At 54.2% G+C, this 24,046-nt stretch overlaps 1 protein-coding gene across 2 annotated transcripts in view; it reads left to right on the forward strand.

Annotated features, from left to right (window-relative positions):
• The first annotated feature begins 265 nt into the window (after nt 1-265).
• Nucleotides 266-24,046, forward strand: part of TAP38 (thylakoid-associated phosphatase 38) — a 29,227-nt gene continuing 5,446 nt past the window's right edge. Inside the window, exons 1-6 of one of the 2 annotated variants that reach the window (XM_048707270.2) lie at nt 266-733; nt 822-950; nt 1,607-1,709; nt 1,822-1,935; nt 2,860-2,939; nt 3,050-3,103. In XM_048707270.2, the coding sequence (XP_048563227.1) occupies nt 414-733; nt 822-950; nt 1,607-1,709; nt 1,822-1,935; nt 2,860-2,939; nt 3,050-3,103 (800 nt within the window). In that variant the 5' untranslated portion in view covers nt 266-413. The remainder of the gene's footprint in view (nt 734-821; nt 951-1,606; nt 1,710-1,821; nt 1,936-2,859; nt 2,940-3,049; nt 3,104-24,046) is intronic. The other variant, XM_048707271.2, reaches the window with a different exon arrangement.

A 24,046-nucleotide genomic window follows, 5' to 3' on the forward strand; every position in this document is an offset into this window, starting at 1 on the left:
AGTTGCGTACGTATATAATACAACAGCTTAGGATACGTACATGGTACAGCAGGAATGCGTAGTTGGGAATTGAAACTGACGGGAGATGGGGTTCGTGCTTTAAGATTATGAAGGCAATATCACAGCCATCGAAATGGGTCTAACCGGCTGGTGAGAGACCTGGTCTCGTAGAATTTTTTCTGTGCGGACGGTTTTGCTTGCAGCGAGCGACCTAACCACCCAAGAGGCCAAGAGAGCGTCAGCCGCAGACGCTATTCGCCGGGGAATCCACGGTGCCGCTCGCCTCTTATCCCTCCAAAGTCCAAATCCAAACTCCATGAGAGAGAGCGGGGGAGAGAGTCGAACGCGAGGAATATTTTCTCAATCGAGTAAGTATATCTCGAGAAAGAAAATAAAAATATCACACCACTAGTATGGCGCTGCTGAGCCCGCGTGTTCCGCGGCTGCCGCTCGCCGCCCACTCCGCCGGCGCCGGCGTCGGATCCCTCCTGTGCTGCGGCCGGGTTGCTGCCTCCGCTGCGCGATGCCAAGTGACGGCGTCGGGAAGCGTGGCGGCGGGCTCCTCGTCGTCGTCGGAGCTGGAGGCCATCCGGTGGGGCAGCGCCAAGCTGCAGGGAGCTCGCGAGGAGATGGAGGACGAGGTCGTCCTCCGCCCCGACTCCCTCCTCCACGGCTTCTCCTTCGCCGCCGTCCTCGACGGCCACGCCGGTTTTTCCACCGTCCAGTTCCTGAGGCACGCACGCACCGATCATCTCTTTCTTGAGCTGCAGTGTCGCACGTTTCACGGTCACTTGACCCGATTTTTTTTTTGTGTGTTGCAGGGACGAGTTGTTCAAGGAATGCGCGGCCGCGTTGGACGGGGGCGCGGTGCTTAACACCAAGAATCTCGAGGCCATCACGGACTCGATCAGGCGTGCCTTTGCCACCATGGACGCCAACCTCTCCACCTGGTCAGGCTCTGTAGGATCATTTACCCATTTTAATGGATACAGTCCCCGCATGCCACTGACAGGAAGATCAGTTCACTATGTTTTTTTTTTCGGTAAAGAAAACATGCCACTGGATAATAGTTTTATGAGTAAAAGGTGCTTGAGTTTCCTACTTCCCTTCATGCCATTCCATAAACTGCCTGTTAGTACAGGCTCCATTATGTGTGAAAAGACCATTTTGCTCCTGCATTGCAGATTTGATGCAGTTCCCTCCATGATATGCTAAGCATACAATAGTTCTCTCTATACCACTTTTATCGTGCTATGCCATATTCATAGTGGACGTTTTCTTTTTTTCATTTCTTCGAGCAACGACTTCTCATCAAAGGTTTTTTTAATTATATGTTTTTGGGAAAACAGCAACTTTTATGTGACTTAACAGAGCTCTTCTAAATGGAGGATAACACAACAGCATGAAGGGGATTCAAAACTGTTATCCATTGGCATGTCTTTGTATGTGGTCTAGAGGGAATTGATCTACTTACAAGTGGCATGTAGGGAATTCTCTCATTTCCTTGCATAGCTGTGTTTCGGAGGCTTCCTTGTCCAGTTTCTTACATAGCTATGGAAGTTTTCAGTTCTGACATTTTACAAGCTTCGTTGTTCCTTCTTCATAGGCTTCAGCAAATGGATAAGGAAGACGACTCTGGTGCCACGGCCACGGCCTTGTTTCTGAGGAACGATGTCCTCGTTGTCTCGCACATTGGCGACTCCTGCTTGGTAGTAGCATTTTTAGCAATGTGACATTCAAACTTTATTCTAGATTGACGTTTAATTGTCTGAAAACTTTTTGTTGGTTGGTGATAATAAGATGGCCGACGATTTTGATTAGCAGGTCATATCGCGTGGTGGAAGACCTCAGTCTCTGACAAATTTTCATCGACCATACGGGAACAACAAAACATCCCTTGAAGAGGTCAAGCGGATTAGGGCAGCAGGTGGATGGGTGTGTTTCCTCTTCCATAGTTCTGCTGAATTGCCTTACCTGAACTACCTGGTTCTAATTTTACATAATGGAAGGGCAAGTCTCGTGGCCTCTGATGAACTACTGTAGTTGTACCCTTAAAAGTATCAGGATGCTCTGTGAATATGGGCCGCTTACCATGACATTATCTTAATTCTTTACTCCCACACACAAATAAACATGCTCCTTTTGTCATATAAATCGTTATCTGTTTACCGTATATGGGCAACAATCACACAAAAGTCCTGCTGAAAATCTAGCACATCTAGGAAACTCCTACATTTTGTTGGCAGCCGCATGTTTGTGGTTTAGGGGTACACTGCAAGTTTGAGAGATTTTTTCAAGAAGTTGTTTTTTTAGAGTAGCCTTTATCGAGAAGTTACGTCTACAATACATAGACCACATGGCTAACGAATGCTAGTTGCCACAGGCTTGGTCTCCGACAAATCATCCATTATTTTGCAGCATGATTTCTTCTACAACATTCTACTTTTTCCATTGGATAATACTTGCATATGCATGTCCTTGATATTCCAACGAAAATAGTCAATATTGCTATAGTTTTGCCCCTCTTGTAAATATTTGTGTATTGTTTGATTCATTTGGGGTCCTTGCATCTGTTTCCTGGTTGTGCCGCTGAGTGCCTTCGCATTCTAAGTTAATGATCATAGATTAAGTCATCCTGCTTCCGTAAGAACTAAATATTGCAATAACTGCCATGTTCTCTTTCACTTGGGTGTCATCTTTATGTTGCTTTACAGATAATCATTTTTTTAGTATTAAGCAGCCATACTGTGGTTAGTTTCATATGCTGAGCTCTCTCTAATCAGTGCCTAAAACCTTCAACATGCTAGTCTCACACTTGTGGTGAGTCTTGTTTTAACAAACTCGAACATTGTTTCGTAGATTCGTGATGGACGCGTATGTGGAGACATTTCTGTATCTCGTGCTTTTGGAGACATAAGATTTAAAACACGGAAGAATGAGTTCGTCTCTTCTACTCCCTGCTCTTTTTACACACAATTAAGCACTCCATTTGTCACATTATTCCCAAATAACATTCCTGCTATTTTTAACATCTCGTGGTGTTATGCAGGATGCTAGTAAAAGGAGTTAAAGAAGGAAGATGGACTGAAAAATTCGTTTCACGGTATAGCGCTGAATAAAGTTATGTTCTATGTTATTTTCTTAACTGCCCGTGTTTTCATTTCCTTGTTTTTGTATCAATAAATTAAATTCTCTCAAACAAACCAAGTCAGGCTTTTCTGAAACAATAAGGCTATTTGTTTTAGGAGTGTTTTTGCTTTCAATTATGTGCCAAAACTTTTTTGGGTGGAATATGTCCAAAAACACGCTCTTTAAGTAGTTTCTACTTTCATGCAAAACTGAAACCTTTGTATACTGGTTTCATCTCTAATGGGGGGGGGGGGGGGGGGGCTAGCAGTTGAATCCGTATCTATTAAGTGCACCTACTTTCAAACGACCTTCCATTTTTCTCCACTGTTGACAAATATAACTGTGCTCCCTTTTCGGCCTCCTTTGGTTCATAGGGTAGAACAATCATAGGAATAGGAAAGTCGTAGAAAATGAGATGGCATGCATCTCAAATCCTAGGAGTAGGAATATGGAAGGAGATGTCCTTTGATTCACATCATAGGATTTATTCCATTGAGTCTAGGCTAATGTTTATTTTCCTATGAAATGTGAAGGATAGGAAGAATTCCTTCATAGGAATAGGATTCTATTCCTACAAACCAAAGGGCTCTAAAGGAATTTTTCCTATAAGAATCATATCCTATGGAATTCCTACAAAAATCCTCTAAACCAAAGAAGACCTTCATTTTTTCCTGGTGGATGAATCTAGTGTTTCCATAATTGGGCAGATTTGCTTGGAATTTTTTTTGGCTTCTATCTTGAACATGTAATTGCTCATTATTCAAAACCTCTCTCTACCATGCTTGATAGTAGTTGCTAATTAGCAGTTGAATCCGTATCTATTAAGTGCAGCTACTTTCCAACGACCTTCCATTTTTCTCCACTGTTGACAAATATAACTGTGCTCTCTTTTCTTTTCCTGGTGGATGAAATGTAGTGTTTCCAAAATTTGGCAGGTTTGCTTGGGTTTTTTTGGCTTCTATACGGCTCATTGTTCACAACCTCTTTCTTAAAGTTTCAATAAAAAAACTCTTGCTTGAAGGTTTGCACGAGATTTTATAGTAGCTCATTGTTTGTTAGACCACAAATGATTTGCTTATCTGAGGAGAGTAAGCTTTCTGTTGAAACATTCTTTTTTCGATTTGATAAAATATTTTATCTGCACCTTGAGTTCTTGTTATAACTGGAATGATCATTTTATGATCAGGGATTTGATGAAAAATTTCCATTATTATGGTTAAAAACTATCCTGAATTATATAGTCTCAATAATTATCTGCTTATTCCCACACATTTAATGTTTATCCAACTTCTGTACATGCTTTTGGTTGCTGCTGCACAGCATGAGATGACGGAGGACCCGACCTCTTTGAATTGGCGGAGGAGCACGACGGTCGCCCGTTGAGGGAGCGGCTCCCCTTCCTGACCTGCCTATAAAAGAAGGGGCGAAGGGAGGGCGGAGTCATCCATCCTTGTGCTCCCCTTCCTTTGCTTCCTGCTTCTTGTTGGTCATGCTGAAGAGAAGAGCCTGGGGCCAGCCTTCGGGCTCTTGGTCGAGGCTGGTGTTGCCAAATGCTGGTGCTGGTGCTCAGGGAGTGAGCCTGGTCCTTGCTGAGGAGGATCTCTTGGCTTCTTCGGGGCTCGCCCGGGAGGTAGGGCTGGAGATCATTGTTAATCCAGCACTGCCCCTCCCGGAGGTCTTGGAGCTAATGTTGACGAGAGGCGCGCCTTCCTGCCTGTCAAGGTGGGAAGCGGCGCACCTCGAGCCTCTGGCCGTCTCGGTCGCTCGTCGTCTCCCCAGAGAAGGTGCCGGACCGTTAGGTCGGCACTCCCCAGGGGTGGTGTTGACGAATACAAAGCCAGGGGAGAAGTAGAAGACTGGAGGCAGGCCGTCCAGTCGGAGTACGATAGCACCGACGCGTTCATTTCGTATTGGCGACCTGCTGCCCGTCTGTCTGACTCTTCCCCTCTTTTCCCGGCGCCGTCATCATTGTTTTCCCGGCTGCCGGGGAAAGGCTTGCCCCTCTGGCGCTTCCGCTTCCTCCAGCGGTCTTCAACTGGGCTCCGACATCTTCGTCCGCCGGAGCTTGTGCTGGAGTCTTTCGACCGGTCCCGGACGTGGTGACCAGGGGGTTGCTGTGGCTCCTTCCGTCCTCCTCCTTCGTAGCCTCGCCACTCCCGATCTTGTCAGGCTGCAATCGCAGGCCTTGACAGGATTGGGGTGGCGTTGTGCTTGCGCGCGTCCGACCTCTTTCTCTTCCCACCGCACTACCTGGGACAAGAGGGATAGGGAGAGGAGTTTACAGAGCACTTATCTTTTTTAATCTTAAACTTGTAAGCATTTGCTAAATTTTAATTCAAATAATGTAATCCTTCGAGTCCATGTTTGTGTTCTGTAATGCTTGTACTTGTACTCCGCATGTTAATGAAAAAGATAAACCTTGCCGGGAACTCGTGCATGTATACGTCCATGCAGAGGTGAGATTCCTCTTTAATATAAATAAATGAGTTTCCCCGGTAGGTTTATCCTGCCGGTACCCTTTTGTCTGCCGGAGAACTGTGCCTACCGGGCAAAATACAAAGGGACCAGCCCCTCCTCAGCTTCCTTTGACCAGATGCCATTGCGACCATTTCGACTATCTATATGCATATGCAGGATGCGATCCTATCTATATGCATATGCAAATGAGAATGAATGCAGGATGCGATCCTATCTATATGCATATGCAAATGCTCATGAAATGTTTATGCAGTGCTTTTGAAATGCTCATGCATGCATGCAACTTGGTCGGAGGTCCCACAACGCTTTGTTTATTTTCTCTTGTACAGGGTCATCGCCCTGTACATGGTGTTACATGCAGCTGAGGCAAGACCTGTACAAAAGGGTGGCTGTCGGGCAGGTCCCGACAGCCGCGCCTTACAGGTAGAACTTGCGGAGATGCTCAACATTTCATGAGTTTTGCAACTAAGTGCCATTTCCGGTCTCCAGACGGACTGCGTCAGGTCTGGTGACTCGTATTACCCGGTAAGGGCCTTCCCACTTCGGCGATAACTTGTTTGTACCCTTGGCGGACTGAACGCGCATAAGGACAAGGTCACCTTCCTCAAAACACCGGGCATGAACCCTGCGGCTGTGATAGCGACGCAGAGCTTGCTGGTAGCGTGCAACACACGTAGGAGCCCGGAGACGGTTCTCCTCGAGTAGCACAACGTCGTCACGCCGGTTCTGATCTTGCGCTACTTCATTGTAGGCAAGCACTTGGGCGACCCGTAAATGAGTTTCCTGGGGATAACTGCTTCTGCCCCGTAGACCAGGGAGAAGGGAGTCTGCTCGGTAGTTTGGTTTGGTGTCGTTCTGAGGGGCCAGAGAACTACCGGCAGCTCCTTGATCCACCGCCTGTCGTGCTTCTGCAGCGTATCAAAGGTTCTTGTCTTGAGTCCCCGCAGCACTTCAGCGTTCGCCTTCTCAGCTTGTCCATTGCTTCGGGGGTGTGCCACAGAGGCAAATGAGATCTTGCATCCGAGGGCATGAACATATTGCATGAAGACGCGACTCGTGAATTGGGTACCGTTGTCGGTAATGATCCTTGCCGGAATTCCAGAACGACACATTAATTCTTTTAAGAACTTAATAGCTGACTGGGCAGTCACCTTTCTCACGCCAGTCATTTCTGCCTACTTTGTAAACTTGTCGATAGCAATGAACAAGAATTCAAAGCCTTCGATTGCTCAGGGAAAGGGGCCAAGGATATCGAGCCCCAGACCGAAAATGGTCATGATAGAGGGATTGTCTGAAGAGCTTGGGTCGGCAGGTGGGTTTTCTTGAAATGGAACTGGCAGGCTTCACACTTGGTGACTAGCTCGACCGCATCTTGGAAGGCTGTGGGCCAATAGAATCCTTGCCGGAATGGTTTCCCAACTAATGCCCTTGATTCAATCTGGGAGTCGCACATGCCTTTGTGTATCCCAGCCAGCAATTTCTTTCCTTCTTCTCGGCAAACGCACTTCAATTTCACATCGTTGGGCCTCATTCTGTACAGAGTGTTATCGACAAACTGGTACATACTGGCCTTTCGGGCTACTCTTTCAGCTTCATCTTGGTCGCCAGGAAGCTCTCCGGTTTGGAGGAAGTGGATAATGTGCCTTCTCCAAGTTGGAGCCTGGGGCTCGACAACAAGGACTAGCGGCACCTCCTCTGCTGCGGGAGCTCATGCCTCATTCGCGGGGTCCATGGGCCCAGCTGAGGGTGCGGTCCGGCAGGCTACGAGGAGTTGTTTCCGGCAGGGTCTCTGCTAGAAGCGAACGGCTCTACCGAGAGAAGCTTATCGGTGTCCAACTTTCTCCTTTTCCGGGCCATTATTGCTGCGGATACGAAGGGCTGAGTGAGATGGAGAACAAAATTCCCTGGTTTCACAGGAAGCTTATGCGTAGCACACTTTGATAGATGATCAGCTATGCTATTTTCCGCACGGGGTACGTGCTCTGTTTGCCATCCGTCAAAGTGCTCCCCCAATCTCCTCACTTCCTCGATGTATGCCTCCATCAAAGAACTTTGGCAATCCTTGTTGACTTGTGTCACCACAAGCTGTGAATCTCCTTGAATGATCAGTTTCTCAATTCTCTATTCTGCGGCAATCCTAAGCCTGGCAAGGAGCTCTTCATACTTTGCTGTATTGTTGGTTGCCTCTTTCGGGCAAAATGCATCTGGACGATGTACTTCAAGTGCTCTTCGGAGGGGGCGACAAGAAGCACGCCAGCCCTTGTCGGTGTACAAAAGTAAGGGTCCCTTTTATACCCCTTTACTTCTGCGCGGACAGTTGCAGCCACGCGCCTGCGGCCACGCTTGGCGAAGAAGAGGAAGTAAAGGCCCAAGACTACCAGAGCAGCGCCAAGCCGAAGGCACGAGAAGCAGAGGGGCGAGGTGAAACTCCCCCGGCAAGGCCCTTGCCGGGGTGGCCTTCGCGGCCCCGACAAGTCTTGCCAAGGTGACTTGCCCCACACGAACAAGGCCGCCACCCTCGAGTCTAAGAGTCCCGACGCCATCAACCACATCGGAACCAAGGCTTGGGAGACGTCTCCATGGTGGCATGCAGATCTTTGTGAAGACAAAGGGCCTACAAGGCCTAGATAGGAACCAAGAAACAAGACAACAACAAGACTCCTTGCCGAGGATGCCCACGAGACCCCGGCAAGGCTCCTGCCAAAGATACCCACGAGACCCCCCGGAAAGACCCTTGTCGGGGACGCCCACGACGCCGCGGCAAGACCCTTGCCGGGGCCCCGGCAAGACTCGCGCCAAAGACATCCGCGGGGCCACAGCCAGGCCCCACCTGCCAAGGCTCCACCGCTGTTCCTACACAGCTGCCAGCCCACCAACTAGGCAGGCACCTGTGTGGCGACGTGTGGCTTCCAGGCCAACTCAGCAAGCACCTGCGTGGTGGCATGCATATCTTCGTGAAGACTCTGCCACCGCACCAACTCAGCAGCCAGCCAGTCAGCGTGGCACTACACGCCTCGTCGGCTCGGACGCGCGTTGAAGCCAGGCGAGGCGACGACAGCTGGGACGAGCTTCCTTGTCGTCCCCGATAAAGCAAGAAGGGCACTCGGCAGCGCATTAAATGCGTTTGTCCTACGGTGCAAGGAGATAGACTCGACTACTGTACAACTTCCCACCTCCTGTGTGCCACTGTGGCAGCCCCTTTTGACTATAAAAGGCCCGTGGCGTACTGAGGAGGGATTTGGACTTTTTGGACCCTATGCGCTTTGTAGCTAGTCCAAGAACACCAGATAAACATAAACCAGCAGGAGTAGGGTATTACGCATCACTTGCGGCCCGGACCTGGATAATCCTCCCGTGTTGATCCCTCAAACCCGCTCTTTCCACAACCCCGCACCCGCCAACCGTAGCAAAAGGGATTCTTCGTGATCCCGTAGGTGTCATTTCCTCCGACATTTTTGATGTGCTAGGTAGGGAGAGTAAGCTGTGAAAATCCGGTTTGAAGGTTAGCACACTGACTTCATCATCACCATGGCCCCCAAGAGAAAGGGGATCACAACGATCGGCTTGTCCGGGGCCGGTCCGTCCGCGCCAGCGCGGGCAGGCGGTCGGGTGGCCACGGATGGGCCAGAGGCGTGGCCCGCGAGCATCCACGACATTCTAGCGATCGGAGCCAGGCGAGCGGCGTCGTCCGAATCCGGGACGACGAGCCACACGCCGCTGGGTCCGGGGGTGGGGCCGTGCTGCCCATGGGAGGCGTGGCAGCCTGTACGGCACCCCAGCTGGCACCCGCGCCACGCCCTTCCCAGGCCGCGCGCGATGAGCAACACCGCGATGCCGGATCCCTCGGGCATCACCGCGGAAAGAGCCCTGTGCGCCATTCGCAGGACGAACCAGGCCGGCGTGCGCGCTCAGACGTCGGTGCAGGCGGCGTGCGACCGCGAGACCGCGACAGAGCCCCTTCTAACCCGGTTAGAAGTCGGAGCACGTCACGGTCTACGCAGATCTCGCCGCCGCCTACGCCAGCAGAAGCGCTGGCGCGCGTGCAACTGCTCCTCAACTTCCCCCCTACCGTGGAGAAGCTCGACGAGTGGAGGGCCACCATACGAAGCCTTGTCAGCTTCGCCAACAAAGACAAGCCGCTCCCAACGGGACCCTCACACCGGCGTCCAGACGAACCGGTGCATGCCGACGGTGGGGGACCAGAGACGCTGCGACCATGGTGCACTCTACCCTCCCCCACCCCCACCCCCCCGTGGCCGCAGCAATAGCCACTAGCCCATCGAGCCGACGTCTGTGACAACGTTTCCACAACGTCGTCCGACCCACGAACCCGCCGTGACCAACGTCAAGTCCTTCGGGAATGGGCCCAGGAAGACGCTCGAACTACCATCGAACGACGACGGGAGACGCGCCATCAGTTAGATCGGCGTGCGGGGCCTACTATGGACCACCCGGCGCCGGGGGGCCCTGGCGACCTGCCTTACGAGGTGGGTTGTCCAGCCTTTACCCGAGAGCTGCGGCAGTTTCAGTGGCCCTCCCACCGCACGTTCAAGCCCGATGTTGGCAAGAAGTACAACGGCAAAACCCACCCGTCAGAGTTCCTCAGCATCTACACCATCGCGATGCAAGCTGCTGGAGCTTGCGACGACAAGGTGCTTGCCAATTACTTCCCGTTGGCACTCGAACCCAACGTCATGTCGTGGTTGATGCACTTGCCGGTGGATTTCATTTCTTCTTGGTCGGATTTGTGTCATGAGTTTGTTGGCGCCTTCACTGGAGGCCACCAAGCTCATGGCCAGGCAAGCGATTTGCATATCATCCCCCAGAAGAAAGGTGAAAACCTGCGCAAGTACATACAGAGGTTCAGCCAGGTGCAGTACAACATCCCAGATGTTCATCCCGCCGCTGTCATCAGCGCATTCCATCAGAATGTGCGCAACCGCAAGATGCGTGAAGAGTTGGCGATGAACAAGGTCAAGGATATGGCCGAACTTTATGTTCTGACCGATAGATGTGCTCGAGCTGAAGAGGGGAGGAAGTACCCCGGCGAAGACGCCGGTGGGGAAACCGACTCCACAGATGAAGACACCGCCGCCCCGACAAAGAAGGGCCGGCGCCGCAACAGGAACTGTGCTTGCCGTTGAGGGATCCGGCGAGCCCGGCGCCGCCAAAAAGGCCAAGGCTGACGACCCCGGCAAGGAGGTTGCCGGGTGTGCCGCCTGTTTGGCCCTGGCGGCCGCCGGCAAGCCAGGAGGCTCCGACAAGCAGTACTGCAAGATCCACCGCACCAAGGGCCATGACCTCCAGAACTGCCGACAGGTTGAGCTGCTGGTAGGAAAGCAGAAGGCTGAATATGAAAGGCGAGACAAGGAGAAAGGTCAGGATGGTGACGAGGGGTCCGGCAAGAAGCGTGGCGGCCAAGGGGGTCGCCGCGACAAAGATAACCAACAAGAGAGGCCCGCTCGGGGCCGCGACAAGAAAGAGGAAGATGATGATCACGACGAGGACGACGAGTCCGGCGAGCACAAGTTCCAGAAGGCTACAGAGGCCATGTGCGTCGACGGTGGCGCCTCGTTGCACACCTCACATCGCCAGCTGAAGCAGTGGGCGCGTGAGGTCACTGCGGCGGAGCCGTCGTTCGATGCCCAGAAGCCATTGAAGTGGTCCCACATGCCCATCGTTTTTTACACCGAGGATCACCCTGATCGCACAACTGTGGTTGGGTGTTTGTTGTTGTTGGTTTTACCAACAATACGCAACCTCAAGGTGACCAAAGTGCTGGTTGACGGTGGGGCCGGTCTGAATTTGATCTCGCTCGCTGTGATGAAGAAGCTGCAGATTCCTGATGGAGATTTCGAGGAGACGGGCACGTTCCAAGGGGTCAACCCGGGACAACCAAAAGGTAAAATCACGTTGCCCGTTATGTTCGGGGGCGAGCTGAACTACAGGACGGAGAAGATCATTTTTTATGTTGCCGAGATCCCCCTGCCGTACAACGGGATCTTTGGCCGCCTGGCGCTGACCAAGTTCGTGGCGGCGTCACACTACGCCTACAACACATTGAAGATGCTGGGGCCGCTGACCATCATCACCGTCACCTCTGACAAGAAAGACGCGTTCATCTACGCCGACCAACTCTACCGAGAGGCAGTTGCAGCAACTGCCGCCAGGGCACTCGCTCCTGCCGCTGAAGCCCCGGGAAGGAAGAAGGCCGGCAAGACCTCTTGCACCCACTCCGGCAAGCGCACCTCTTCGGAGTGCTTTGCTTCGGTTGAGGACGTGCCGGAGAGCTCCACCGGCAAGAGCAAGAAGTCCAAGGCTGCACCACCAGAAACCAAGAAGGTGTCCGTCAAGGAGGACGGCACGGGCGAGGCTTTCACTATAAGCTCCACCCTCGACAGCAAATAGGAAAACGCGCTCGTCGTCTTCCTGCGGGCGAATGTCGATGTATTTGCATGGCAAGCATCTGACATCCCCGACGTTCCCAGGGAGGTGATTGAGCACCATCTTGCTGTCTGTCCTCACGCGCGGCCCGTCAAGCAGAAGGTCAGGAAGCAAGCTTTGGAGCGACAAGAGTCCATTATTGAAGAAATCAGCAAGTTGGAGGCGGCAGGCCTGGTAAGAGGAGTACTCCATCCCACGTGGTTGGCCAATCCGGTAGTGGTGCGTAAGGCGAATGGGAAGTGGAGGATGTGTATTGACTATACAGACATCAATAAGGCCTGTCCAAAGGATCCTTTCCCTCTGCCACGCATCGACCAGAAGACTCCACTGCCGGGTGTGACCTGCTGTCATTCCTCGATGCCTATTCAGAATACCACCAGATCTTCCTGATGAAGGAAGACGAAGAGAAGACCGCGTTCATCACCCCATGTGGTACGTACTGTTTTGTACGAATGCCTTTCGGGTTGAAGAGCGCTGGTTCAACATTTGCCCGAGCGGTCCAGATTGATTTTGAGCCCCAGCTACATAGAAATATGGAAGCTTATATGGATGACATAGTGGTCAAAACCAAGGATAGGGCCACGCTCGTGCAAGATTTAGAAGAAACATTTGTAAATCTGCGCAAGATCAACCTCAAGCTCAACCCAGAGAACGGTGTGAGGCTGAAGTGCATTCCTCAAGAGGACGGACTAAAGCTGTTGGCGGAGATACATGAAGGTGTATGTGGCTCCCACATAGGGTCAAGGGCCCTTGCCGACAAGGCATTCCGGCAAGGTTTCTTCTGGCCCACAGCCCTCCAGGATGCAGCTGCGCTAGTAACCAAGTGTGAAGCATGTCAGTTCCACTCGAAGAAGCTTCATCAACCAGCTCAAGCCCTTCAAACAATCCCTCTCTTCTGGCCATTCTCGGTCTGGGGGCTCGACATACTGGGCCCTTTTCCCCATGCTGTCGGGGGCTTTGAGTACTTATACGTCGCGATCGACAAGTTCACAAAGTGGCCCGAAGTGGAAGCAATGAGGAAGGTGACAGCACAGTCGGCCGTCAAGTTCTTCAAGGGGCTAGTTTGCCGTTTTGGTGTGCCAAACAGGGTCATCACCAACAATGGCACGTAGTTCACAAGCCGCACCTTCATGCAATACATTTAGGACCTCGGTAGCAAGGTCTGTTTCGCTTCAGTGGCACACCAACGGAGCAACGGCTAGGCGGAGAGGGCGAGTGCTGAAGTACTGCGAGGCCTGAGGACAAAGACTTTTGACAGGGTACACAAGTGTGGAAGGCACTGGATTGATGAGTTGTTGGCAGTTCTTTGGTCGATCAGAACGACGCCAAATCGAGCCACCGGCCAGACACCCTTTGCCCTGGTATACGGGGCAGAAGCAGTTCTCCCCACGGAACTCACATATGGGTCACCTCGAGTGCTCGCTTATGTCGAGCTTGAGTAAGAGCAGTTGCGGCAAGATGACGCGACGCTCCTTGAGGAAGATCGTCTTCGGGCGGTGTGCGAGCTGCACGCTACCAGCAAGCCTTGTGCCGCTACCATAGCCGCAAGGTTCATGCCCGAAGTCTTGAGGAATGCAACCTTGTTCTTCGGCGCGTTTAGTCGGTCAAGAATTCCAACAAGTTGACGCCAAAATGGGAAGGCCCTTATCGGATAATACGAGTCACCAGGCCTGACGCAGTCCGCCTGGAGACCGAAGATGGTATCCTAGTGAGCAACTCCTGAAATATCGAACATCTTCAGAAGTTTTACCCATAAGGCGTGGTTGCCAGGCCTTCCGGCAAACCACCTCTTGTACAAGCCTTGCCGACAAGGCATGTAACTCTTTGTACAGAGCCAGGCGCAGACCCTGAGCGTAAACAAATGAAGTGCTGGCGCCCTAAGTTTTAGCATGCATGCTAGTTTAAGTCTCCCTTTTTGGTAGGGTTGATAGTGCTTAGCGGCAACTAACCCCTAGCATAGAGGTCGGGTGTGTGTCTTTTCGTCTTCTCCAGTCCTTTCTTTGGTTCGCAGGCTGCACAGGTGTTTCTGCCAAGCCATTTAAGGGCAGGGAGACGGATCGACAGTCCTTTCTTTGGTTCGCAGGCTGCACAGGCGTTTCTGCCAAGCCATTTAAGGGCAGGGAGACGGATCGACATCCTCGACCATGGCGAGCCATTGCCACGGGGGCTGCAGATTCAAGTATTCAACCACGGCAAGCCAAGGTTGCCGGGGGCTGCGATTCAGATAAGTCTTTTATCCCCTGTTATGCATTTCCGTATGGAACTGGGACGTATGAAGCCTCGTTTATTCCTAGGCTACCATGCTCCTAGGCACAAGTTCACAACCCCTCATATGCGGCCTCAAAGCCTGTGGCGGGTCGAGCTCCATCTCCCAAGTGAACGGAGTAGGGAGACGAAGACGACGGTGCACTGGCCTGTGCAGCCTGATGACAAACTCGCGGGGCTGGTCTCCGACGTGGCCCTCCATTAGGGGAGGGGCTGCTGGCGGAGGCGAGGCCGGTGCGCCACCCCGTCCTCCTCTTTCCCGAGCGCCACGGCGGCCTCGGCCTCGCCCCCTCCCCCTTCCTCTAACGGCCGGCTCCGTCGCCACGAGCTCTTGGGAAGGAGGGGCACGCTATCGAGCAGAGACATTTGTCGCCGTCATCGAAGTGCCGGCGCGCCCTCTCGCCATAGCAAAAGGAAGGAAGGAGCCAAGGTGGAAGGAGTTGAATGATGAAGGATTGAGGTGTGCCATCCCCCTCCCGTTCTTATAAAGGGGCGTGGCCGGGGCTCGGCCGCCCCACTTAACCAACCGGGCCACTTGGGGCGCAGGGAATCGAGACCGACCCGCTGCTCCAGTCAACGACGACCCGGTTTCCCGCCTCGCCATTTAAGGCCCGTGCCCCCCCCCCCTTCAACCCATGGGGACACATGACGAGCAAGCCAAAATCGAGAAGACAAGTGAAGCGACTGTTTTCCACCCCGTGATCGTGGGGCACGGGCGCCTTGAAGACCACGACTCGAGTCCATTTAGTAAATGAGCCGCGCCCCTGCGTTTTCCTGTTTTTATGAAGAAGGCGTGAGCCGCCTCTTTACCACGATGTGACGCAGGCGTGCAGCAACCGCCCCACGCACGACCCCCACGTCACGCATTCAACGCGGGTCGTGAGGAAGCATAGCGGGCGAGGGAGTTACTGCGGTAAAACTCCACCGCACGCGAGCCCGCGCACCATTCTGGGCCTGGCCCAATAACGCTCCGCGCTTGTATGTGGCCCAGGCCCGGGGGCTCCTGTCGGTGTACAAAAGTAGGGGTCCCTTTTGTATCCCTTTACTTGTGCGCGGGCAGTCGCAGCCACGCGCCTACGACCACGCTTGGCGAAGAAAAGGAAGCAAAGGCCCAAGACTACCAGAGCAGCGTCAAGCCGAAGGCACGAGAAGCAGAGGGGCGAGGTGAAACTCCCCCGGCAAGGCCCTTGCCGGGGTGGCCTTCACGGCCCTGACAAGAGTCTTGTCGGGGCGACTTGCCCCACATCAACAAGGCCGCCACCCTCAAGTCTAAGAGTCCCGACGCCATCAACAACATCGGAACCAAGGCTCGGGAGGCGCCTCCATGGTGACATGCAAACCTTTGTGAAGACAAAGGGCCTACGAGGTCTAGATAGGAAGCAAGAAACAAGACAACAGCAAGGCTCCTTGCCGAGGATGCCCACGAGGCCCCGGCAAGGCTCCTGCCAAAGATACCCACGAAACCCGGTCTTGCCGGGGACGCCCATGACGCCGCGGCAAGATCCTTGCCGTGTTGGATAAGTCTGTGTACTAGGGTCGTTGTGGGGCTGCAGCACATGGTCCTTGTGGGGCTGCAGCACATGGTCCTTGTGGCAGTTAGGATAGAGTTCCTGACCATCAAGGACTGGCAGTTACGATAGCATCTTAGACTGGCATCTTAGACTAGCATCTTAGACTGGCATCTTAGTAGCATCTCAGCATATGCTTGGCTGGCTAGCAGCCTATAAGTATGTAACCCCAACCCCTCAGGTTGGTATGGCATTGTGTGAGAAATAAACCAACGAAAATTGTCCCAAACTCTCCTAGTGTCATCCACAACTATCAATGCTCAGGCAACGAAAATTGTCCCAAACAAGTGGTATCAGAGCCTCGTTATCTTGTACCTTGAGCATTTTTTGTGAGCAGCCCAAGTCGGTAGCAGCAGCTGCTCCGTCTGCCTCTGGTTACTTTCCTCCCTCCGGACCGTCGAGCAGTAGTTCGTCTTCAACAGCCTCCTCTTCACGCAACAGCCCCCCTGCAGCGAGCCATGTCTGCAGGTCGCTCTCAGCACACGGCCACCTCGAGCATGCGGCGCCGGCAGGAGGCCGAGCGCGCCGTGGCAGAGGAGCGTGAGCGAGCAGCTGTAGCAGCAAGGGTGTCGAGGCTGGCTGTAGCGGAGCTGGCAGCAGCCAAAGCGGAGGTAGAAGCAGCCAGGGCGGAGTTAGAAGCAGCAGCAGCAGCAGGCGCAGCACGTGAGGCTACGGCGGATGCCAAAGCACTCCGCGGCGGCTCTGGCAGCTCCAACAGCTCCGCGCCTGCGGACGACGGCGCTGAGCAGACCGCGCCAAAGTGGCGCAAGAGCGGACGGCGCAGTGGGAAGCCGAGCACGCCCGCGCTCCAGGTGCAGGTGCGCACCGCGACGGCGGCTGCAACGACCAGGACCGCGGCCTCTACGAGGTCCGGACTGTGGTCAGGGATGTTGGTCCCAGTGCTGGGTGGCCTACCCTCACTAAAACCAACTACGTCGAGTGGGCCGGGATCATGAAGGTCAGGCTCCAGGTGCGGCGCATGTGGGAGGCAGTCCAGGACAGCAACGTCGACCACCAAGAGGACCGACGGGCGCTGGACGCCCTCATCGCCGCAGTCCCGCCCGAGATGCAGTTCTCGCTTTCCAGCAAGCGGACTGCCAAGGAAGCTTGGGACGCCATCGCCGCGGCACGCATCGGCAGCGACTGTGCTCGCAAGTCCACTTTGCAGGCACTTCGTAAGGAGTGGGAGAGCCTGGCTTTCAAGCCAGGTGAGGATGTTGATGACTTTGCTCTCCGTCTCAACACTGCTGCAGAAGTAGGTGAAGTTTGGTGATGCCACCTACACTGAGGAGAGAGCTGTCGAGAAGCTCTTTCGGTGCATCCCTGAGAAGTACAAGCAGATGGCTCGGTCGATCGAGTCCTTGCTGGACCTCTCCACGATGACAATCGAGGAGGCGATAGGTCGCCTCAAGGTCGTCGACACCGACGAGCCACAACCTTCCTCGGGGCCCATCACCACCGGCGGGAAGCTGCTCCTAACTCGGGAGCCGTGGGATGCCAGCCCCGGTGACAGGAAGAAGGGGGAGCCTTCTTCCACGACGGGCGGCCGCAAGCGTGGCAAGCAGCGTAAGACGCGAAGAGGCCCCCCGGGCAGGGCACAAGGACGTGCCGAAGGGGACGCCCGCGGAGGCGCCAAGGACGGCGCCGCTGGCAAGCCCAAGCCAGCACAAGACAACAGCTGCCACAACTGTGGCCGGTTTGGCCATTGGGCCAATGAGTGTCGGCAACCACGACAAGGCCAGGCTCACGTCGCACAGGCGAAGGAGGAGGAGACGGCTCTGTTCATGGCAAATGCAAGCATTGAGCTATCGTCAGCGACACCAGTCGCAAAAGCTCTCATCCACCTCGACGAGCCAAAGGCGCACGCTCTTCTCGGCGATGCCTCCGGGAAGGACAAGACTACGGGGTGGTGCCTCGACATCGGCGCCACCCACCACATGACCGGTCAAAGGGAATTCTTTGCCGAGCTCGATTCCGATGCGCGAGGCTCCGTCAAGTTTGGGGATGCCTCCGCTGTGGAAATTAAGGGCGTCGGCTCCGTCATCTTCACCACCAAGACGGGAGAGCACCGGCTGCTCACCGGTGTCTACTACATCCCCGCGCTAAGGAACTCCATCATCAGCTTGGGACAGCTGGATGAGAACGGCTCACGCGTGCTGATTAAGCATGGGGTCCTACGCATCTGGGATCGCCAGGGTCGCCTTCTAGCCAAGGTACCCAGAGGTGGAAATCGACTCTACGTCCTTGATGTGCAGGTGGCACAACCGGTCTGTCTCGCTGTCCGTCGGGACGACGAGGCGTGGCAATGGCATGAGCGCTTTGGGCATCTTCACTTCGAGGCCCTGAAGCGTCTAAGTGCCAAGGAGATGGTACGAGGCCTGCCATGCCTCGACCATGTGGAGCAGTTCTGCGACATCTGCGTACTGACGAAGCAGAGACGACTCCCCTTTCCCCAACAGGCGAGTTTTCGGGCCAAGGAGAAGCTGGAGCTCGTGCACGGAGACTTGTGCGGCCCGGTGACGCCAGCCACACCAGGAGGTCGACGCTACTTCCTGCTGCTCGTCGACGATCTCTCTCGCTACATGTGGGCGATGATTCTCGGCAGCAAGGGAGAAGCGGCGGACGCCATCAGGCGCGCGCAGGCTGGTGTGGAGGCGGAGAGCGGCCGCAAATTGCGCGTGTTGCGCACTGACAACGGCGGCGAATTCACGGCGGCTGAATTTGCGTCGTACTGCGCCGATGAGGGCATCCAGTGCCACTACGCACCGTACAGCCCGCAGCAAAACGGAGTCGTCGAGCGGCGCAACCAGACGGTTGTGGGGATGGCTCGGGCTCTCCTCAAGCAGCGAGGGATGCCGACTGTTTTCTGGGGAGAGGCGGTGCTGACAGCCGTCTACATCCTCAACCGCTCGCCTACTAAGGCACTCGACGGCAGGACACCGTATGAGGCCTGGCATGGGCGGAAGCCGGCGGTCTCCCATTTGCGGGTCTTTGGCTGTCTTGTGTTCGCTAAGGAGCTTGGCCACATCGGTAAGCTCGACGACAGGAGCACTCCGGGAGTCTTCATTGGCTACGCGGAGGGCTCAAAGGCCTACCGCATCCTCGACCCAAAGACACAGCGTGTGCGCACGGCGCGAGACGTCGTGTTCAATGAAGGGCGAGGGTGGCAATGGGACAAGGCGGTGGACGACGGCGCAACACCGACGTATGATGACTTCATTGTCGAGTACGCTCACTTCAAGGAAGCCGAGGGAGCAAGTAGCTCCTCATCGCCGGGCACATCTACCCCGGCCCCCAAAACTACATCGACTCCGGTGCCCGCTACGCCGACGGCACCACAACTGGCGACTCCGCATACTCCAGCCCCGGCGGTCACCACTCCGGGTTCGTCTTCATCAGCACCAGCTCACGCTGAGCACAACCCGATGAAGTTCGCTTTCCCGCTCACTCACGACGAGGAGCGGGTCGACGCGTGGTATGGAGGCGAACAACTGCGGTATCGCATGATGGATGACCTACTCGGCGACCAGCCGGTGCCGGGACTGATGCCACGTGACCTGGAGGCGCAGCTACAACTTGCGTGTGAGGACGGCGAACCACGGTCCTTTGCAGAGGCCGAGAGAGATGCGGCATGGCGCGCTGCGATGCAGTTGGAGATGGATGCGGTCGAGCAAAACCGCACCTGGGAGCTCACTGACCTCCCTCGTGGTCACCACGCAATCACCCTTAAGTGGGTGTTCAAGCTGAAGAGGGATGGAGCCGGCGCCATCATCAAGCACAAGGCTCGCCTGGTGGCCCGAGGCTTCTTGCAGCAGGAAGGAGTCGACTTCGACGACGCCTTCGCTCCAGTGACACGGATGGAGTCCGTGCGACTTCTCCTTGCGCTAGCTGCCCAGGAGGGCTGGCGTGTCCATCACATGGATGTCAAGTCGGCATTCCTCAACGGTGACTTGAAGGAGGAAGTCTACGTGCATCAGCCACCGGGTTTTGCGATTCCCGGCCAGGAGGGCAAGGTACTCCGCCTGTGCAAGGCCCTCTATGGCCTACGGCAGGCACCTAGGGCGTGGAACGCCAAGCTGGACTCCACGCTGAAGAAGATGGGCTTCGAGCAAAGCCCGCATGAGGCCGCTGTCTACCGACGGGGCAGTGGAGGAAATGCCCTGTTGGTGGGCGTCTATGTTGACGACTTGGTGATCACCGGCACCAAAGATGCAGAGGTGGCGGCATTCAAGGAAGACATGAAGGCCACCTTCCAGATGAGTGATCTGGGGCTCCTCTCCTTCTATCTAGGGATTGAGGTGCACCAGGATCACTCCGGGATCGCGCTTCGACAGTCCGCCCACGCCAAGCGCATCGTTGAGCTAGCTGGGCTCACCGGCTGCCATCCAGCTCTCGCTCCGATGGAGGAGAGGCTGAAACTGAGCCGCGACAGCACGACGGAGGAAGTGGATGCTACGCAGTACCGACGCCTTGTGGGGAGCCTTCGCTACCTCACCCACACACGGCCGGACCTAGCATTCTCCGTTGGCTATGTTAGTCGGTTCATGGAGCGACCGACGTCGGAACACCAGCAGGCAGTGAAGAGGATCATCCGCTACATAGCAGGGACCCTCGACCACGGCCTCCACTACCCTAGGTGTCCGGGGGCAGCACACTTCGTCGGGTACAGCGACAGCGACCACGCCGGCGACATCGACACCAGCAAGAGCACGAGCGGGATCCTCCTCTTCCTCGGCAAGTGTCTCGTGAGCTGGCAATCAGTCAAGCAGCAGGTGGTGGCCCTGTCTAGCTGTGAGGCTGAGTACATAGCGGCCTCCACCGCCTGCACTCAGGCGCTTTGGCTTGCTCGACTGCTTGGTGATCTTCTTGTTCAAGACACCAGAACGGTGCAGCTCCTGGTGGACAGCAAGTCCGCCCTGGCCCTGGCAAAGAACCCCGTGTTCCACGAACGGAGCAAGCACATCCGGCTGAGGTACCACTTCATCCGCAGCTGTGTGGAAGAAGGGAGCATCGAGGCGAGCTACATCAACACCAAGGATCAGCTCGCAGACCTGCTCACCAAGCCTCTTGGGAGGGTCAAGTTCCTCGAGCTTTGCTCCAGGATCGGGATGATTCGACACTCCCACAAGACGACGTACAAGACTTAGGGGGAGAATGTTGGATAAGTCTGTGTACTAGGGTCGTTGTGGGGCTGCAGCACATGGTCCTTGTGGGGCTGCAGCACATGGTCCTTGTGGCAGTTAGGATAGAGTTCCTGACCATCAAGGACTGGCAGTTAGGATAGCATCTTAGACTGGCATCTTAGTAGCATCTCAGCATATGCTTGGCTGGCTAGCAGCCTATAAGTATGTAACCCCAACCCCTCAGGTTGGTATGGCATTGTGTGAGAAATAAACCAACGAAAATTGTCCCAAACTCTCCTAGTGTCATCCACAACTATCAATACTCAGGTTCAAAGGTCTAACATGCCGGGGCCCCGGTAAGACTCTTGCCAAAGACATCTGCGGAGCCACAGCCAGGCCCCCACCTGCCAAGGCTCGACCGCCGTTCTCACACAACTGTCAGCTCACCAACTAGGCAGACACCTGTGTGTGTGGCTTTCAGGCCAACTCAGCAAGCACTTGTGTGGTGACATGCAGATCTTCGTGAAGATTCTGTCACCGCACCAACTCAGCAGCCAGCCAGCGTGGCACTACACGCCTCATCGGCTCGAATGCGCGTCGAAGCCAGGTGAGGCGGCGACAGCTGGGAGGAGCTTCCTTGCCGTCCCCGATAAAGTAAGAAGGGCACGTCGGCAACGCATTAAATGCGTTTGTCCTACGGTGCCATGAGATAGACTCGACTACTGTACAACTTTCCACCTCCTGTGTGCCACTGTAGCAGCCCCTTTTGACTATAAAAGGAGGTCCGCGGCGTACTGAGGAGGGATTCGGACTTTTTGGACCCTACATGCTTTGCAGCTAGTCCAAGAACATCAGATAAACATAAACCAGCAGGAGTAGGGTATTACGCATCACTTGCGGCCCGAACCTGGATAATCCCCGCGTGTTGATCCCTCAAACCCGCTCTTTTCAAGCCCCGCGCCCGCCAATCGTAGCAAAAGGGATTCTTCGTGATCCCGTAGGTGTCGTTTCCCCCGACAGCCCCTGCACCTTGCGGGGAAAAGGCACCATCGAAATACATAATTCATTCATGGGGCGATTCCTTGCCGGGGATAACTGTCTCTGGCGCTTCCTTATCAGGGGTTGGCGTCCATTCTGCAATAAACTCTGCCAATGCCCTACTCTGAATTGTTGACGTGCACTCAAACTTCAAACCAAAACTGGATAACTCCAAAGCCCACTCCACTATTCTGTCAGTAGCCTCTGGGTTTCGGAGTATCCTTTGCAACGGGAAGCGAGTGACAACCGTGATCTCATGGGCTTGAAGGTAGTGGCGCAGTTTCCTTGAGGCCATGATGAGACCAAAGATCAACTTTTGCACGCCAGAGTAACTCGATCTAGCCCCCTGTAACAAGGAGCTGACGAAGTACACTGGACGCTGCACCACTTTCTTCTTTGTCGTGTCCTTGGGGTTGCTCTCGCTGCCGTGCTCATTTCTGTCTTGTTCCTTCTCTGACTTTGTCAGTCCTTGCTCATTCTCTGCTTCATCCACTTCCCGTTGTGCTACTAAGGCTGTGCTAACCACTTGGTTGGTTGCCGCTAAGTACAACAGCAACGACTCTTGCGGTTTGGGAGCAACCAAGGTAGGCACTGAGGACAAGTAGGTCTTCAACTCTTGCAAAGCCGCATCTGCTTTCATAGTCCACTTCATGGGCCTTGCCTTCTTCAAGATTTTGAAGAACATCAGGGCACGCTCGGTAGACTTGAAAATGAATCTGCTTAGCGCGGCAACGCATCCTGTCAGGCGCCTCACATCCTTGACTGTCCTTGGCACTTGGATCAGCTCGATAGCTTTAATCTTGTCGGGGTTGGTTTCGATCCCCCGGTGGGGCATAAAGAACCCAAGCAGCTTGCCGGAGGGAACGCCAAACACACACTTCTCTGGGTTGAGCTTCAAGTTGATCTTGCGCAAATTAGCAAATGTCTCTTCCAAATCCTGAATAAGTGTGGTTCTATCCTTGGTTTTGACCACAATATCATCCATATACGTCTCAATGTTTTTGTGCAGTTGTGGCTCAAAAACAATTTGGAGTGCTCTTGCAAGAATGGACCCGACACTGTTTAATCCGAATGGCATGCGGACAAAACAGCATGTACCACATGGAGTGATGAACGACGTCTTCTCTTCGTCTTCCTTGGACATGAAGATCTGGTGATACCTAGAATATGCATCCAAAAAGGAGAGCAAATCGCAACCTGAAGTTGAATCCACAATCTGATCAATGCGCGGCAAGGAAAATGGGTCCTTCGGGCAAGCTTTGTTGAGACTTGTGAAATCTATGCAAAGCCTCCACTTCCCTTAGCCTTTCGGACTACCACTGGATTTGTCAACCACGTGGGGTGTAGCACAATTCCGACTAAACCAGCTGCTTCAAGTTTTTTGATTTCTTCTGCAATAAACTGCTGCCTTTTCAAGGCATGCCTCTGGACTTTCTGCTTGACAGGTCGGGCATGACAACATGGTGATGCTCGATTATCTCCCTGGGAACACCGGGGATATCAGATGGTTGCCAGACAAACACATCAATATTCACCCACAGGAAGGCAACAAGCGCGCTTTCCTATTTGTCATCGAGGGTGGCGCTGATAGTGAAAGTACCATCAACGCCAGCCAGCCCTGCCGGGATCTTCACTTGGGGAGTAGTGACCTTGGATCTCTTGCTGTTGGAACACTCCGGCACGTCGTCAACGGGTGCCGTGCTCTCGGTGGGGGCACGCTTTCCGGACTCTTTGCTGGAGTCCCTACAACCCTTCTTTTCTCTCTCCTCTTTGGTGGGAACTGCCGTTGCCGCTGCCTCTGCCGCTACTGCGTCCTGGTACATCTTGTCTACGCAAATGATTGCATCTTTCTCATCTGATGGGATGGTAAGGACTTCCATTGGCCCAGGCATCTTCAAGGTGTTGTAGGCATAGTGGGATGCCGTCATGAATTTGGTCAGGGCTGGGCGTCCAAGAATCCTATTGTACGGTAGGGGAGGTCAACCACATCAAACACAATTT

Source organism: Triticum urartu, chromosome 3A (genome assembly GCF_056163025.1).
Source record: "Triticum urartu cultivar PI428250 chromosome 3A, HENAU_Tu73, whole genome shotgun sequence".
Taxonomy (NCBI): domain Eukaryota; kingdom Viridiplantae; phylum Streptophyta; class Magnoliopsida; order Poales; family Poaceae; genus Triticum; species Triticum urartu.